Source organism: Meriones unguiculatus, chromosome 10 (genome assembly GCF_030254825.1).
Source record: "Meriones unguiculatus strain TT.TT164.6M chromosome 10, Bangor_MerUng_6.1, whole genome shotgun sequence".
NCBI lineage: Eukaryota > Metazoa > Chordata > Mammalia > Rodentia > Muridae > Meriones > Meriones unguiculatus.
The window spans coordinates 102187045-102204298 of NC_083358.1; the positions used below are offsets into that span (position 1 = coordinate 102187045).

The window sequence follows — 17254 nt, forward strand, 5'->3', positions numbered from 1 at the left end:
GGCACAATACTTCATCATTACTGTAAACGCCAGCAGGAGACCGACCTCGCTTTGGTACACAAATGAAGGGGCATAAACAGACTCCTTTTGTTTGAGTCTGGCATTTCCTTGAGATAGATGGTTGATTTCCAACAAGAGCCAGGATGACAGAGGTGAAACCCCTCTATCTGATGTCAAGTCTCCAATCCACAAAGGAAGAACGCCAAAAGCCATTAGTGTAAATGCTTGAATGAGCCAAAATTCAAAACTCAAGGCTGCTTTCCAAATCTAATCCCAACAGGTAAGTTCTAAACTATTATTAAGTTCATTCTAATGAATTTGTTCTCCTTTATTAAAATGCTGGGGTAAACATTTGAAGAATGAATGTGCTGGACTCCTCACCTGTGGGAGATTTCTCTTTTTCCTGTTAGCCACTTCTCCAGCTCGGAAAAGCTTCCATTCCGTTAAGGTGACAGGCAAAGTGGTATCCTTCGTGAGCTTGGATCGCAAATATGCTTGGGAGTTCTTCAGTTCCATTGTCTTCCGCTGAAGGAATTGGGGTTTGGGAGGGAGCTAAAACGGGAGACACACTGGTAAAATGAGATCTCCAGGTAATGCCTATGTTTTCATACAAAGTCAAAGTTACCCTGAAAAATGCTTATCTTTTCTTTAAACCCATCTCAAGTGGGGATTCTGCAATTCCTTCTCATTTCAGTAATGTAGCTTGTCTGTTTTCTAATCCAAAGTTCTACCCCATGACCTAATCAAATTCCTGTAATAGTTCATCATCTCGACCAACTCAAACAACAGTCTCAAAGCTTCAGGGAGTGAGGAGGTAACCCAGGCCACAGGCTGAAATGAGCTTAATATGGAAACTACAGAGAACTGAAAAGTTCACGGCCTGCCTTAAGCACAGCTACTTAAGCCATGGGTTGTGACCTGGTACTGTGACTGTTGGGGTGATTTTTTTTGTGCACTGTGTAAAGGTTTTCTTTGTTATTCAGATGCTGATTTCTGCACCAGCCTGAACTTTGGTATTGTTAAGAATCACCTGTCTCTATGTTTTGTAAATGTACACTTTTCTCACCTTCTGATTGGTTTAATAAAGAGCTGAACAGCCAATAGCAAAGGCAGGCAAGGGAGGCAGAACTTCCGGCAGAGATAGGAACTCTGGGAAGGAGTCAGGAAGGGCACCACAGGCTGTGGGAGAGCTCCAGGCTGTGCTGCTGGCTTCTCTGGACAGGAGCACCTCAGGACTCCAGAGTGGCTGAGGTGAAATCTCCATAGCACTGGGGCCTGAGATAAGATGCCTGGAGAAACTGAGAAGCTGAAGCCACATCTGAGGCCTCAGGATGCTGCTGACAGGACATTCCGGGGTGTGTCTGCGTGAGTGATTGAGTGGGTGTGTGTGTGTGTGTGTGTGTGTGTGTGTGTGTGTGTGTACAAGCATGTTTAACTGAAACAATGTATAAACTAGCCATTCCTCCAAGGCAGGCAGCTTTACATGATCTGACACTGCCAGGCAGGGACCAGACCTAGAAATCTGACCCTTTAGTATAAATCCATAGTGTAGGGAAGATATTTAGAGTTCAAATCTGTGTAAACTGCTTAGGATGTGTTAATAGGCCCCTCCCCCACACCTCTAACTGTCAAACTGGCAGGTCAGCCTCTGGCACAGTGGTCCTCCAGCCCCTCCCAGATGATGCTAATTTAAAGGCTGAACAAAAACTCACCAATCCCTAAGCTTCCCCCAAGCTCAGGACTTGAAATCCCACCAATCCTCACTCTGGAAATTTCTGCCCTAGAAAGCTCCGTCCCTAAAACATCCTATGTAAAGGCTGTGTTTGCCCAGTTCTCTGCTGCCTTTCCCTGGGAGCAGAGGCAGCCAGGCCTGGATTCATTCCCTCCAATAAGTCTCTTGGAAGAGATTTACTGCCTGGTGTGACTCTCCGGAGCTTAGGCCCTAAGCTCCTCAGCTCCTCAGAGGTTGAGGAAACCCTCCCCTGAGAGCTGCACCACCTCTGCTGAGGAGGCCTCCTCTCAAGAGCTGTTCGGTCCCTGGGCTCCTGTGTCTCAGGATACCCCTCCCTCCGGACAATGCGCCACCTCAGAGCTGGGCTACCTTCCCAGGCCTCGAAGTTGTGAGTCTCCTGGACACCTTCCTACCCAATCAGCAATGGCACCTGTAGCCTTTTCCATGCACCCTACAGTCCAGCGTGCTCATGAGTGATGGCGCTCGGTGTACCTTGGGTGTTCTGAAGGCGCTCTTCGCAGGTGGCAGCCTCCATGCTGAAGGGGATCTCCAAATGGGAAACGGCTGCACAGGGATATCTTCGTAGGGATTCTCCTTGGCTGGGTCTTTAAAATCAAGGAACACCACTTAGAGAAACATAACTAAGTAGGAACAGTGCCTTTACCTAAGGGTGAGAATGACTTTCTTCTACATTCTTGTGGGGATGTAAGGTTGTAAGAGCAATAGCATTTTAAGTTTATACGTCACTCCGGTGTTCAACCAACCTAAAGAACTTTCAAAACACTATACTGTAAACATTAATTCTTAACTGAGTCATCCATTATTCTAACTGTAAAACTCGTTAATGATGAAAAACATTATACACAGAATGTTTCCATGTTAGAAAAACAAAGTTGCCAGGCATGGTGGCGTACACCTATACTCCCAGCACTTGGGAGGCAGAGGCAAGTGGATCCCTGTGAGTTCCTGGCCAGCCTGGTCTAGACAGTGGATCCCGGACAACCAAGGCTACACAGAGAAACCTGTCTCGAAAAACCAAAAAATAAAAAATGAAGATTTATTAAAAAAACGAAAAAGTCAAAACAAGGTATGTTTGATTATAAAAGAAAAGACCACTGTACAATGAGGGGCATCACCAAATATGCATTAAACTTAACTGCAAAGCATGGCCACCTACATATAATATCCTCATAGATATTATCCTCAGACTGTGTATAATAAAGTGCTGAACCAGCATTTCTTCCAAGTTCTTCATGAATCTTCCGTGAGTTCCGAAAGTGCTGAATATCTTCAAACTCAAAAGATTTCCTAAAGAAAGGAGATAGATTTTAAAGTTACACCTACAAAAAGTGTGGTCTCTAAATGATACGAGGAGAATGCAAAAAAGTAAAAAGACTTGTGTGTAAAATTACAGAGATAGCACAGACCTTTAATCCCAGCACTTGGGAGAGAGAAGCAAGTGGATCTTAGTGAGTTTGAGGACAGTCTGGTTAACATAGTGAGTTCTGGGACAGACATGGCTATATCCCTGACTCAAAAAAATATTTTTTTTTCTTTAATTTTTCATTGCAAAAAATGTTTGGTTTTTTTTTATCAGAGATGTAAGGATAATAAGTAACAGAAACTATAGGCTTTCAACTGTTCACACTCATGCTCATCATTAGATTCTTTACTCCCTAATCAACTAATGAGCCTTTACTCCCAGCACTTGAAAGGCAGAGGCAGGAGGATCTCTGTGAGTTCGGGCCAGCCTGGTCTACAGAGCAAGTTCCAGGACAGCCAAAGCTACACAGAGAAACCCTGTCTCAAAAAACCAAAACAAACAACTGTGTGTGTCTGTGCATACGCACGTTCTGCCTACACGCATGTCTATAAACCACTTGTGTGCCTGATGACCACAGAAGCCACAAGAAGATATCAGCTCCCCGGTAGTTACAGATGGTTATAAGCTGCCGTGTGGATGCTGGGAATCAAACCTGGTTCCCCTGGAAGAGCAGCCAGTGCTTTTACCTGCTTAGCCATCTCTCCAGCGCCATGAACTACTCCCTACTTAAAAGAGGCTGAGGCCAGCATGCCCTAAATAAGTCAAAGGATGGACATGCTTGTCTTTTTTCCCCCCAAGACAATGAGTTTCTCTGTATAGCCTTGGTTGTCCTAGACTCACTCTGTAGACCAGGCTGGACTTGAAACTCACAGAGATCCACCTGCCTCTGCCTCCCAGAGTGCTGGGATCACAGGCATGCCACTGTGCCTGGCTTGGATCTGCTCATCTAAAGCTTTTTCGGTGGTTGGGCAAGGGAGATAAGACAATGCCTTGTCAAGCTGGTAAGTGATTATGTAGCTCAGGCTAACCTCCCAATTGTGGTGGTCCTCCTGCCTCCATTCCTGATGGTGGGGAGAGAGATATGCACCACCCCACCCAGCCGTCAGAATTTATAGATGGTTGTGAGCTACCACGTGGTTGATGGGAACTGAGCTCAGGACCTCTGGAGGAGCACCTGTCAGTGGTCTCAACCTCTGAGCCATCTCTCCAGCCCAACCTTTGGAATTCTTGAAGACGCTACTTGCCAAGTGTTCTGGGCTGTCAGGTGGCAGAATGTCACTAGTGCTACCTGCATTTCTACACCTGTGCTTTGCCCTTCCACTTGCCCTCCGTGCTATCAACATCTCTAGGCCAACGGAAGCCTGTATTCCGTGGTGGGAAGTGAAACTCGGATTGAAAAGCAAAGCAGCTCAAAAATCATGCACTGTAATCGTGAGGGGTAAGACAAACACATACCTTTTGGATCTCCTTCGGATCTTCCCACCATATTTCTTTGGTTCGGGATCCTGAGAAGAAGCCAGAGAAGACTCCGCACAGGAATTATTTTCACAGTACTTTTGGTCACAGTTTCTTTCTTTATATGGCACGCCACCAGATTCAGATGAATACCTGAATGTCCTACGAGGTTTGGGCAGAGGATTTATAGAGGGTCCGCATTCTTGCCCCTCGGGTTCACAATAAATACTTTCCAAGCTTTTGGTTATTCCATAAGAACTACGCAGAACTCTGAAATTCGGTTCTTTTTCTGTAGAGTCACAAGGTGCTAAAGCCACATTTAAAGCTTTATCTGGGGGAAGCGCTTCTATGCTCTTCCACAGTATCTGTGAGGTATAGAAGTTTCCTGGCGGTAAGGAGGCCTCTGGATCCTTACCAGAGACAGCATGCCAGTTTTCAATCTGTTTGACACGAGCACACACCCAGCTGGAGTCTGGATCACTCTCCGAGGGGTGGGCGTCTCTACACTCCCGCCTCTCGCTTTTTTCCCCACTTTGATCAAAGCTTTTGGCATCTGCAATCCTGGGTAAATCCCCATTCTGAGAGTGGCTCCTTTCCTCCCCAGGGGGGCACTTGTGAGGAGGACTCTCTTGCTGGCAGTTATGCCTCACTCCGAAGTCCTTTGGATGAAGCTTAGCTGGCCTAGTTACACCGTTAGCTCTTCCTTCCCACTGGGAAATCTTCTGTTTGATGTTCTTGCAGTGGCTTCTGGACAGGGTCTGAACCGCGGACCGAGTAAAGCCAACATCCATGTTCCCGGTGGGGTGCATGGCAAGTGATGAATCTTAGCAAGGTGCCATCCCAAGCTAGCTGGAAAATGCTGTATTCTTTATCTGGTCAGAACTGAAACGATTCCAGTATTTGCCTTCCATGTTTAACTTGGAGGTATCTTGTTAAAAAGAACAGTTTTCATCACTGATTTTTGTTGAAAACAGCTACAGCTGTATCATGAATGATCCTATCAAGATGAAACAAGAATATTAACATAGTTTCAGGATTTCTTACTTTAAAAATCCATGACCACTGCCCACCAAGCACTAAATAATTTACATCACATTTGTAAAAAAAAAAAAAAAAGTGTTCGACTCCATGAACTCAATCTTACTAAGAAAATGTTTCTGGCAGTATTTCTTGAGCTGTCATCTTTAATGGTCTGCTATATTTAATACTCTGGAAACTACAAACATTATTTTGTAATGAATCAATTCTTTTTTCGTGCATGTGGGACTAGAGAGCAAACCCAGAGCCTTCCGAGTGCTGGGTAAACACACTGCCACTGGGCTACATACACCTCCGGCCATACAGCTCTTCTTTATGAAACTTCTCTTAATGAAACAAAGACTACTGTAATATTACAAAAATCACACATGAGGCCAGACATAGTGGTGCTTTAATCCCAGCACTCAGGAGGCAGAGGCAGAGGTGGTGAGTTCAAGGCCAGCCTGGTCTACAGAGTGAGTTCCATGACAGCCAGGGCTGGCTACACAGAGAAACCCTGTCTCAGAGACAAACAAACAAAACACACAGAAGCAGAACTGTATCCAGTAATTTTAAAGTGTATGTACAAGTGCAGACAGGAACCAGTTCACAAACACATCAGTAGCTCATTTCCTCCTCTTGTCTTCCGTTTCTAGGTACTATTAGCCCTTCACAAGCCTTATTTCAGCTGACCTGTTAGCAACACAGGATTTCACACAGGCTGCCCAAGAAACTCCATCCAAAAGGCACCCATTTTCTTGTCCCACATCTCTGCCACCACACCCTTGACACAGATCAGCAGTCACCTTTTCATCCTTCCTTCCACAGAGGCTTCACTCACTCAGCTCCAAGAAGCACTTCCTCAAGTGTGAAGACTGGCTGAAAGGCTTCCTGCCACTCGACAGGGACCTGAGCCCCCATTCCACCACATGCTGGTTATAAATAGCAGTCAAGTCAAAACTTCCTGAGGCAGGCTCATCTGTGTGGCCCTGATTAACAGGCAGGAAACTATCTTAGTCTGGCTCTGAAGTACAGCTGACCAAAACTGGACTGGTACTACATGTATGTACGTGTACACACACACACACACACACACACACACACACTCACTATTCTTGCCGGAGAAACTGCTCTTCAGGACTTCCATAGCTTTCACTGAAATCATGTCCAAAAGTTTTTAAATCATTTTTCCTATTGTGTGTTCATTCTAAAATGCAGTTTCCTATGACATTTCCACACATGCTTATAAAGTATGTGAGCCACACTCTTGCCTCTCCCACTCTTTCTTATTAGCAGACGACCCCCCCACTTTAGTTTAGTGCCCTACTTTTTCCGTCTAGCTTCCACATTAAGGAAATCATGTGATGTTTGTCTTTGTGGGCATTCTTACAAGTTTGTAGGAAAATTAGCTTTGCTGGAAAAGAAACTCTGGTCTAATGCAAATAATAATAAAAATATAATGTTGATGATGATGAAATTAAACTCATGTGGGTGAAAAAAATCATAACAAAAACCTAATAGAAGTTGTGTGTGTGTGTGTGTGTGTGTGTGTGTGTGCATGCGCGCACATGCGCTTGTTTTTGTTTTCCTGAGGCTGAATCTCACTCTGGAGCTCAGGCTGGTCTCCCACTGGCTGCAATCCTCCAGCCTCTAGAACACTGGCCCATAAGCATGAGCCACTGCACCCAGCAAGCACTCCAGATGAAACACTACTGCTGAAGCATGACGATGCATGACGATGCATGACGACGCAGTCAGCTACTGCTCACCCAGACTCCAAACATCCTCTTCTTGCTGCTGATATTTGCGAGTGTTACTTGGGATTTCTTCACTATAGACAAAATGGATCTGGCTTCTGAAAGGCTTCTAGAGGCTGCCATTCTTGTAAATAAACCTTTCCCCTGGTTTACATTGGTAAAACTAAGAGGAAAAGTGAACGCTTTCAGAGCTACAAAATTGCCCTAAACAACAGATGTGTAAATCTGTAGAATTCCACCCAACTATCAATGATGTGCACCAATGGTGTTCAAGTGGTAGCCTAGCAACGGAAGAGAAATTCTACTTGTTCACCTTGTATGATTTCAAAAAGTGAATAAAGTGCTTGAAAATAAAGTTTAAAGCTAACCGTAGTGATACAATGCCTGTAACCGGGCACTGTGACCGGGGGAGGCAGAAGGATTGTCAACTTGAGGCCAATCTCTAAGCTACAGAAAGATGTTGTCTAAACATAAAACACACACATTTTGATGCCTTTTAACTTCATTCATGACTGTACCAATAATACAAACAAACAAACAAACAAAACAACCTTTATAGCCAATTTCACAGTTCTAATATTTCTTTTTGCAAAACTGAAGATTCTGTATTTTTCTTTGCTTGCTTTTTTGAGACGGGGATCTCATTCTATAGGCCAGGGTGGCTTGGACTTGGATCGCAGGTGCAAGTTTATTCCTTTTATAATATGACTTGTCTATGCTTATATACAGCTTATTTGTATGTGGTCCCATTAAAAATAAATAACTTGTGAAACAAAACTTGCTGCAGACATTTCATATTTCGTACCATCGTCTCCTTAGTACTTCTTCCCCATGTCTCTCCTAGCCTGCAAGAACCTTTCAACCCCATTTCCAATCCCCCAGCCTCCTGTCTTGACCTCTACCCCATAAACACAATCAGTTTTCAAGGTCTCTTCCAACCTTCATCTTTTTCAAACTCTCTAGGTGCAGCCAACTTATTCACAGGTACCACAGACTGCTTTCTCAAGCTTGCTGAGCAAGTTCTGACAGTTTAAATGCACAAGAGCCAACGGCTTCCACAGCTATTAAAGACCACCGAAGTCAGGCAGGACTCAAAGGAGAAGGCAAGGTGCCAGAAGGTCACAGTGGGTGATCGCAGATCTTAGGAGAGTTGAAATATGCAAATCAGGCACTCTCAAGTGGGAAACAGAATGTTTGGAGAGGACTTTAAACCACTGCTTTTATTTTCTGCTGTTCTGCAGTATACTTACTAGTATCAAATATATCAAACGCAGTTATCAGGTTAAAATATCATGTGTGCTCACCATACTAAAGGAGGCCAATCTGAACCCACTCAGCTAACAAGTCTCTTTGGACAGAGAATGTGGTTGCTCAACTTACTCAATCAAGGGCAAGTTTCTCCAAATCCTTTACAGTGATCCCATTAAACAGACAACCCTGTCATAATAATTCAGAACATTTTTTTTCCTACTTTTTCCATGTGTATGTGTGGGGCAGAGCCCAGTGGCTGACACCCGGAGTCTCCTTCAACTGCTCTCTACTTTAGTACATGCTGAAGCAGGGTTTCTCACTTGAACTCAGAGCTCAGGTAGTCTAGCTTGCTTGGTTGGCCTTGATCCCGTCTCCACCTCCACTGCACTGGACTTACAGGCTGGGCACACGTCTGCCTAGCATTTAAACAACACTGGGGCCGGAACTTAGTTTCTCACGCTTGCAGAGCAAGCCTTTTTCCCTAGAGCCATCTCTCAAGCTCCAATTTAGACCACCCTAAAAGCTGACTCACTAAGGGGCAAAATGATTAACTTTATAATATATAAATTTTACCTCAGTTAAAAAAGAATGATGAAAGGACCTGGGAAACTCACCTATAGCCATGAAGGCTTAGACTAACTTTGTATGTGCAAGCTACAAAACTGTACAGAAGACGAGTTAAAGCAAATGGAATTTTCCTGGCAAAGTTACCAGAAACAGAGAGGGGGATAGGAGAAAGCTCCAGCAGTTTACACAGAACCCTCTGAAGCTGTAGCTAAGCATTGTGCTGCAAATGCAGAGGAAAGAGTATGTGGCCAGGCAATCAACAAGCTATAGGAGGAGCTGTAAGCTGACCAACATGAATTCACACAGGCCCAGGAAACTAAAATTTCACTGACAGACAGCCGGGTGGGGGGGGGGAGGCGGCTCAGTGGTTAAGAGTAAACACCATTCTTGCAGAGGATTCATGTTTGGCACCCAGCACCCACAGGCAATTTAAAGACACCTGGGACTTCCTATCTCTGGTCTCCTTGGGCACCTGAACTCAGGTGGACTACCCATACACACAGTCATAATTTAAAATAAAATAAACCTTTCAAAAATGGCAAGTTGAGTCATAACTGTAGCATTGCTGTTGATCATATCCATTGCCAAAGCATAAAATTAAAAATAAATAAACAAATAAACAGCAACAGACATGACAGAGTTAGCAAAGACTTCAGGTCAGCTGTTATAAATATATTAATTAGTCAAAGGAAATAAATGATATCATTGAAAATGGAAGAACACAAGGGCCAGGGGCCTCAGCCACACAAGCATGAGGAGGAGTTCGGTCCCTAAGATTTAGAACAAGCTGGGTACAGCAGTGCACACCTGGAACCCCAGCACAGGGCAGGCAGAAGCAGGAGGATCCCTGCAGATGGCTGGCTCGCTGGCCTAGCGACTGCGTGAGCTCGGTTCAGTGACAGGTTGAGGGGCTGGAGAAAAGGCTCAGTGGTTAAAAGCACTGGCTGCTCTCCTAGGGCACCTGGGTTCAGTTCCCAGCCCCACATGGCTGCTCACACCATCTGTAACTCCAGGTCCAGGGGATCCAATGCCTCTATGGCCTCTGCAGGCACCAGACACACACGTGGTGCAGACATTCACACACTGGCAAAATATCCATACAAATAATGTTGAAATAAGATAAAAGGCTACAGTAATCCTGACAGTTCATACAAGTGAGAGGAGACAAACAACAAACAAACAAACCAAAAAAAAAAAACCCAGTATGGGTCACAGTATGGATAGATTGTCACAAAACAGGGAAAGAAAAACCTTGAAGGGTCTCCGGCACAAATGTGTAACAAGGAAAAAGACAGTCACTCACAGTATTTCCCAAATTTACTTGAAGTACATCACAAGCCTATGCATTAATAGTTAAAACTATAAACTTCAGGGGAAAAGGAACAGGAAAAAAAAATCTTTGAAGAAGAAAAGTGTCTCCCCTATCTTTTTAAACTCAAACTACACTACTCCAGCAGATCTACTCCTAAGAGCTGAAAGAGGGGTCTTATGTTTGTTAGTTTTAATTTATGCTTATTTAATTCATGTTTTGGTTTTTCAGGACAGGGTTCTCTGTGTAGCCCTGGCTGTCCTGGACTGACTTGTGGACCAGGCTGGGATTCAAGTTGTCCATCATCACTGCCCAGCATGTTTTCCTGTTTGTTTGTTGTCGTTTTGGTTTTTGTTTTTCAGCATGAACTATAAAGAAAAACCTTTAAATTATATTTTGTGAAAAATTAAAGCCCTTAACTCATTTAAAGATGTATACTCACATAGATACAAACACACCTGCACATACACACACAGAGGCACAATCTCTCCCACACATATATATATATACACTCTCACACACACCCTCACACACATACATAAATACTCTCACACATACTCTCACGCACTCTTAGACACTCACCTCTCCCCACCTCTCTCTCTGTCACAAGCACATGCACACTCACCCTAGAATTTGAGTCCTGAACACACCACCAATCACAACTGAGTCAAAACCACACTTAAAACATGCGTAGGATGAGACTTTACAAAGGACTTACAGCAGCCAATAAGCACACTGAACACATGAACAGATTCACACCACTAGCCACCATCACACAACCCCTCAGCAGGGCTAAGCCCTGGAACACCTCGAACTTTCAAACAATGGTGACACAACCACTTTAGAAAAGAGCAGGAAGGTTCTTCCACAATTCAGGCATGACCACCCCCCCCCCGACAAGTAACCCCACTAGCAGTGGGTAGAAGAAAGGGGCACGAGTGTGCTCACAAAGGCTGTTACATGGATTTCAGAGCAGCTTCATTCATAAGCGCCTCAAGCTAGAACACCTGAAGAGCAATGAAAAGGAGCAAAGCAGCAGCATGCACGCCATGCAGACAGCCTCCTTTGCTAGCACGGTGATAAACACGTGACCGAAAACGACCTGAGGGGGAAAGGGCTTATTCCTATCACCTTCCACTGTCCACCGGAACACAAGTCAGGACAGGAACTCCAGGAAGGAACTCAATGCACAGAGGAGCGGTGCTTACTGGCTTGCTGGCTATGGTTTGCTTTGCCTGCTTTTTTACCCAACCCAGGCCCACCTGCAGAGGGGTGGCGTGCCTAGGATGGGCTGAGTCTTTCCATATCAATCATCTGGCAAGGAAAAGCCTCCACAGACTTAAGTACAGGCAGGTCTAACGGAGGCATCCCCCAACTAAGCTTCTCTCTTCCCATGTGACTGGTCTGTTACCAAGTCGACAATACACTATTAAGTTCAATATATGTTTAAAAGTTATGCAGAAACAAAAGCAGATATACTGCACCATTCCAATTAAATCAGAGTTCCTAACAGCCAAAACTGATATTCACAGGGAGAAAGCAGGTCAGTGTGGCTGTCAACGCAACTGACCACAGAAGACTGGAAATGAATTTTCTGCAGTAACAAAAATATGTATGTTGGTAGAATGGGGAGTTACATAAGTGAACACATTTGTCAAAATTTTTTGTTAAGACTTTAAAAATAAGTCTATTTAATCATAAGAAAAATAACGTAAGTGTTCTCTGAAACTTCTATCCATTTTTGCACTTAATATGAATGAGAAATTTTAACTTTTTTTTTTTTTTGGACATGTGAGTCACATTTAGGCAGGCTCCAATTCCTGTGCTTAATGGTCTTGCCTCAGTTGGCTGGACAGTTGAGACTGTTGAGGCGTCCGCTACAATGCCTCGTAGTCACTGACTTTTAAGATGTTGGGGCGTGTTATTAAGTTAAAAATGGTATGTGCCTTTGCAGCATTGGGAGGTAAAAGTATCAGGAGGTGATGATCAGCCTTGGCTTCACACTGAATTTGAGGCTAGCCTGGGTTACCTTGAGAGCCTTGTCTCAAAAGGCAAAACACAACAAAAGAAAACCAGGCCAAAACAAACCAAAAAACCAAAATAAATCAAACAACAAAGAGAGTGGAAAGCCTGCTGCTTCCCGCCTGCCTGTGCAGACGCTTGGTGGGTGAGGGCACTGGGACCCCCAGCACTGGGGGTGGGAGTGGGGGGAAAGCTGGTGAAGCTGAATGAACCCACGGAGTCCAGGTGCTGGGGATGGGGCAGGGTACCTCTCTCTCTCACGCGTACATACACACACCTCTCACACAATATAGCTTTCTCTCTCACATACACACACATACCTTCTATCTTTTCCTCACACACACACCTCTCATGCACACACATTTCTTTCTCACACACTCTCTCACACCACACCTCTCTCACACACCTCTTTCTCACAAACACCTCTCGAACACATACATCTCTCCCATGCACATCTCTCTCTCACACACACACCTCTCTCTAACACACACTCCATCACTGTTTGTGTAGTAGCTTCATAACTAAGCATTGTCACTTAACCTGCCCCTTTCCTCAGAACAGCTTCTGTACTCATTGCAGGAAGCCTTAAAGATATTAAGCTTAGAGAAGTGAATGATCTGCCCCAGCTCCTTCCTTTATTCAACAGCCACCATTAAAAACAAAAGCAATGGCACCATTTTTTCTTCTGCTACAGCCAAAGCTACTGAACAGGGACTAAACTTCCTGCATTTGGATGCTTAAAGGAACACTCCCAGTATCAAATTTAAAGGAAATGGTCCCTCCTCTGTTGAAAATACAGCTCCTCGGAATAACAGCCACCGCTCTTCTGAACCCGTAAAAATAAAGTGAAAATTATTCAACGGAGATAATAGACATGTTTCTGTGATCAGTAAATGGCACTTTGGAGCCCATCTGACTACCTAAGAAACTACCTGGCGACCTTAGAGACCACCTGATGACCCCAGAGACCACCTGACCACCTGGGAGACCACCTGACGACCTCAGAGACCACCTGACCACCTTGGAGACCACCCGATGACCTTAGAGACCACCTGACGACCTCGGAGACCACCCGATGACCTTAGAGACCACCTGACTACCTTGGAGACCATCTTTCTACCTTGGAGAATACATCACTACCTTGGAGATCACATGGCTACCTTGGAGACCACCTGATGACTTTTGGCAAAACCTCCACAATCTCAGTTTTCACCCAGCCTCACTGTTTGGAGAGCACAGGAAGTTATAGGTTTACAAAGGCCTCACTCTGTCAAGAATTCAGGCCCTGGGAAGAAGTGACTGTGTGCTAGGCAAGGTGTGTTAATTATTCTAAACTACACCACTCTTTGTATCAAAATTCTGCAGAGCCACTATTATCTTTCAAGGAACAGAAACACTTGGATGATTCCATGTCTACACAGCTGGGGTTGAACCCATGGCCTCAGGCATAAGTTCTAGCACATGGCTACAATTCTCAAGAACTCTCATTCATTACACCACCACAGTTACCTAAGCTGTTAGTTCTTCAGTCGTGGGAAAAGTAGGGAATTGGGTGTAAATGGCTATTTTAATAACACTTGTTTTATGTTTAGAGCCAAAGTAATTGTTTATCTGAAGAAAATAGCTGCCAGTTACTTAGCTACTAGAAGGAACATGGCCAAATGGAAAGAGAATTGTTTTTGGCATCCTGAGGTTGGCTTTTCAGGAAAAAGATAAGAGATTGAAAAAAAAAAAAAACTTGGAAAAAAATGCCCATCTCAAAAAAAAAAAAAGGCAAAGAGATAATATTTACTCTCTATATCTGTGTATGGATGGCACATTAACAGACACAGGGACACTTCGCTGGTCACAGGTCGGTCTTAATCTTTCCCTGCCACGTTTTTTTCCACTATAATGGAGATAAATGATCTTCCCAGAGTAAAGAACCCAAGAGCTGGTGGCACTGGGTTCAATTTTTTAAAATATTTTTTATTTAATTTTATTTAATGTGCAATGGTGTAAGGGTGTCTGAGCCACTGAATCATTAAGCTTGGCAGTACCTTGTCAGCTGTCCATAAAAGTCTTTAAGATCTCTTTTTGGAGCCGGGCAGGATGGTGCACGCCTTTAATCCCAGCACTAGGGAGGCAGAAGCAGGCAGATCTCTGTGAGCTGAAGGCCAGCTGGAGAGAGAGCTTGACAGTGAGAGCACTTCTTGCTTTTGGAGAGGAGCAAGGTTCAGTTCCCCAGCACCCATATGGTCAAGGGCTCTGCCCCCTCAGTTTCCATGGACACTGCACATGGTGTACATATATGCAGGTAGAAAAACATTCACGCACATACAAATAAAAATAAACCCTTTTTAAAAGAAATTTCAAAATAATAAAGAAAAAAAACTTTTTTTTTAAGAGATGGGGAGACAAAATGACTCTGGGGATGTAACCTTTTCCTCAGGGAACAGAATAAATCGCTCACTTCAGCAATGGAGGAGACAAACCACGGGGAAAAAATATGCTGTACAACTCAAGCAGGGGTCACATTATTCCATGTGTGAGGGTTGTATATGCCATACATACTCACGGCATAGAGTATAAAGAATGCAGACGTCAAAGCCAGAGTTCTGGGTTTCAGCCCTCCCTCATCCGCCTACCAGCACAGACTCTTCTCCTAAACTCCCAAGAGCCTTAACCGTTTCACTTAAAACGAGAATAAGCTTGTCAGTACCGTACACGGAGGACAAATGAAATAGCATGTAGCGCACCTGTACACGGTATGTGGACGTGGTAATCACATTATGATGGACAGTTACCGACAGCCTGGGGGGCAGTCACATCCTGACAGGTGTCGCACGCTTCTTGTCTCTTACACCTACCTTAATGCAGGCCTTCTCCGGCAGCTCTCCAACCCATAGGCCTACCTGCTCCCATCTCAATCCCATTCAGTTAACGTTGCCAGGGTGCTATTTCTAAAGCTCGGAGCGTATCAAGACAGCTCTCAGCTTGTGGGCTGCAACCCCCTTGGGGGTCATCACAGGGGTCCCCTAAGACCATCTGCAAATCAGATATTTACATCACGGATTCCTACCAGTAGCAAAAGTATACTTATGAAGCAGCAGTGACATAACTTGGTCAGGAACTCTACTAAAGGGACACGGCTGGGGACCACTGCTCTAATATGCTCCTCACTCTCCAACACCTCCAAGGAGCAACAGATCTTCAGAGAAGTAAACCAAGGTTCTGCTATCAAAACTGAATTAATACCTCCCAATCATCTCCGGCTTATGAAACAAATTAAGTTAGTGGACTTAATTCCCTCAATTAATATGAGCCAGGCATAGCTCTACTCTACCAATATTAACTTGCCTGATCTTTAGATTGCCTTTCTGTATTTCTGGACTTAACGAACTATGGATTAAAAACAGTTAGGGAGAAAATGTTATCTGTATTAAATATGTACAGATGTCTTTCCTTTTTTTCTTTCTTTCCTTTTTTTTTTTTGTTATCGTCGCTGTTTTCGAGGTAAGGTTTCTCTGTGTAGCCTTGGTTGTCCTATATTTGCTTTGTAGACCAGGCTGGCCTCAAACTCACAGAGATCTGACTACCTCTGCCTCCCCGAGTGCTGGGATAACAGGCGTGTGCCACCTCGCCCAGCTTGTCCATATTTCCTTAGTCAGCACAGTATAACAGTGATCTGTACTGCACTCACATCGGATTAGTGGTTCCAAGCCTTACTTAACACCTTTCCAGTGTTAGTCATGCTTGTGTGACTCCCGAGTATGTCACTACACTGTGACTACAGCAAATTGTCTGTAGATTGTTTTCATGAGCTCAGGAACCTTTATCCACTGCAGTCTTCCTTGTTGGGGATACCCAGAACAAAAGAAGAACCAGGGATGAGATCAAAGGAAGGTAGCATGGACTGTTATGGTAAATGGCTCTGCAGTGCTGCCAGGAGACCTGAAGCCAACCTGGACCGTGGAACAGCACTCCTATATTGCCAGGAGGTGATGTTGAGCCGTGTTGCAGAGACTGCGGCAAACATAAAATAAATCTGCTTATGAAGCAGCAGGATGTCAAATAACAAAGCCTGCTTTCTCTTCCTTTCCTTCTTAAAATTTTCTGTTAAGTGTATGTTATCTTGAAGTATTGGTATATATTATTTAACCTGTAAGGCCTCTGGGTAACTTTTTTTGAGCCATGGTCTCACTCTGTAGCTCCAGCTGGCCTGGAGCCTGCTCTGTAAACCAGGCTGGCCTTGCACTCAAGAGACTTACCTGCTTCTGCCTGTGATTTTAGGCCTGAGCCACCATTTTTGATAAATTATATAGAAATAAATCCTGCCGAAAATTCCTCATAGAATTTAGCAAAAAATGTTTTCTGCAAATGAAAATTACCACATCATTAGAGGAAAAAATTATCAAACAAACAAAAAGCAAGTATCAAACTGGCTTTTATTTTTCAATCTTTTACCATCCTGCTGATGGTTACTTGAATAACAAATCTTCAAAGAAGTACACACAGGATTCTGGCCTTTTATCCCACTCTCATCAGTTATTAAGGAACTGAAAATGGCTCCCAAAATAGGAAAGAAACTTCAAAAAAGTCTTAGTAAGTCCTCATAATGCAAAATAATAAATTACTGTACTTGATTGCAGAGTAAGAAAAATGAAAGATGCTTCAAAGTACAAATTTAATGCTTTCCTGGTTCTGTCACGTCTGTGACATTTATCATGGGACTGTTTTTGAAGTTTTTGTTAAATGGAAGAATTTTAAAATGCTAACTTATACAATGAGAATTTTATTTAGAGGACTGAGACAAGCTGGAGTTTGAACCAGCTGTTTGG

General features: G+C 43.9%; 1 protein-coding gene across 1 annotated transcript in view; it reads right to left on the bottom strand.

Annotated features, from left to right (window-relative positions):
- Dennd2c (DENN domain containing 2C) overlaps positions 1–17254 on the bottom strand; it is a 71071-nt gene that overhangs the window by 33931 nt on the left and 19886 nt on the right. Inside the window, exons 2-5 of the mRNA XM_021653355.2 lie at positions 4512–5508; positions 2910–3040; positions 2225–2337; positions 382–552 (exon numbers count right to left, since the gene is read on the bottom strand). Of these exons, the coding sequence (XP_021509030.1) occupies positions 382–552; positions 2225–2337; positions 2910–3040; positions 4512–5320 (1224 nt within the window). The 5' untranslated portion in view covers positions 5321–5508. The remainder of the gene's footprint in view (positions 1–381; positions 553–2224; positions 2338–2909; positions 3041–4511; positions 5509–17254) is intronic.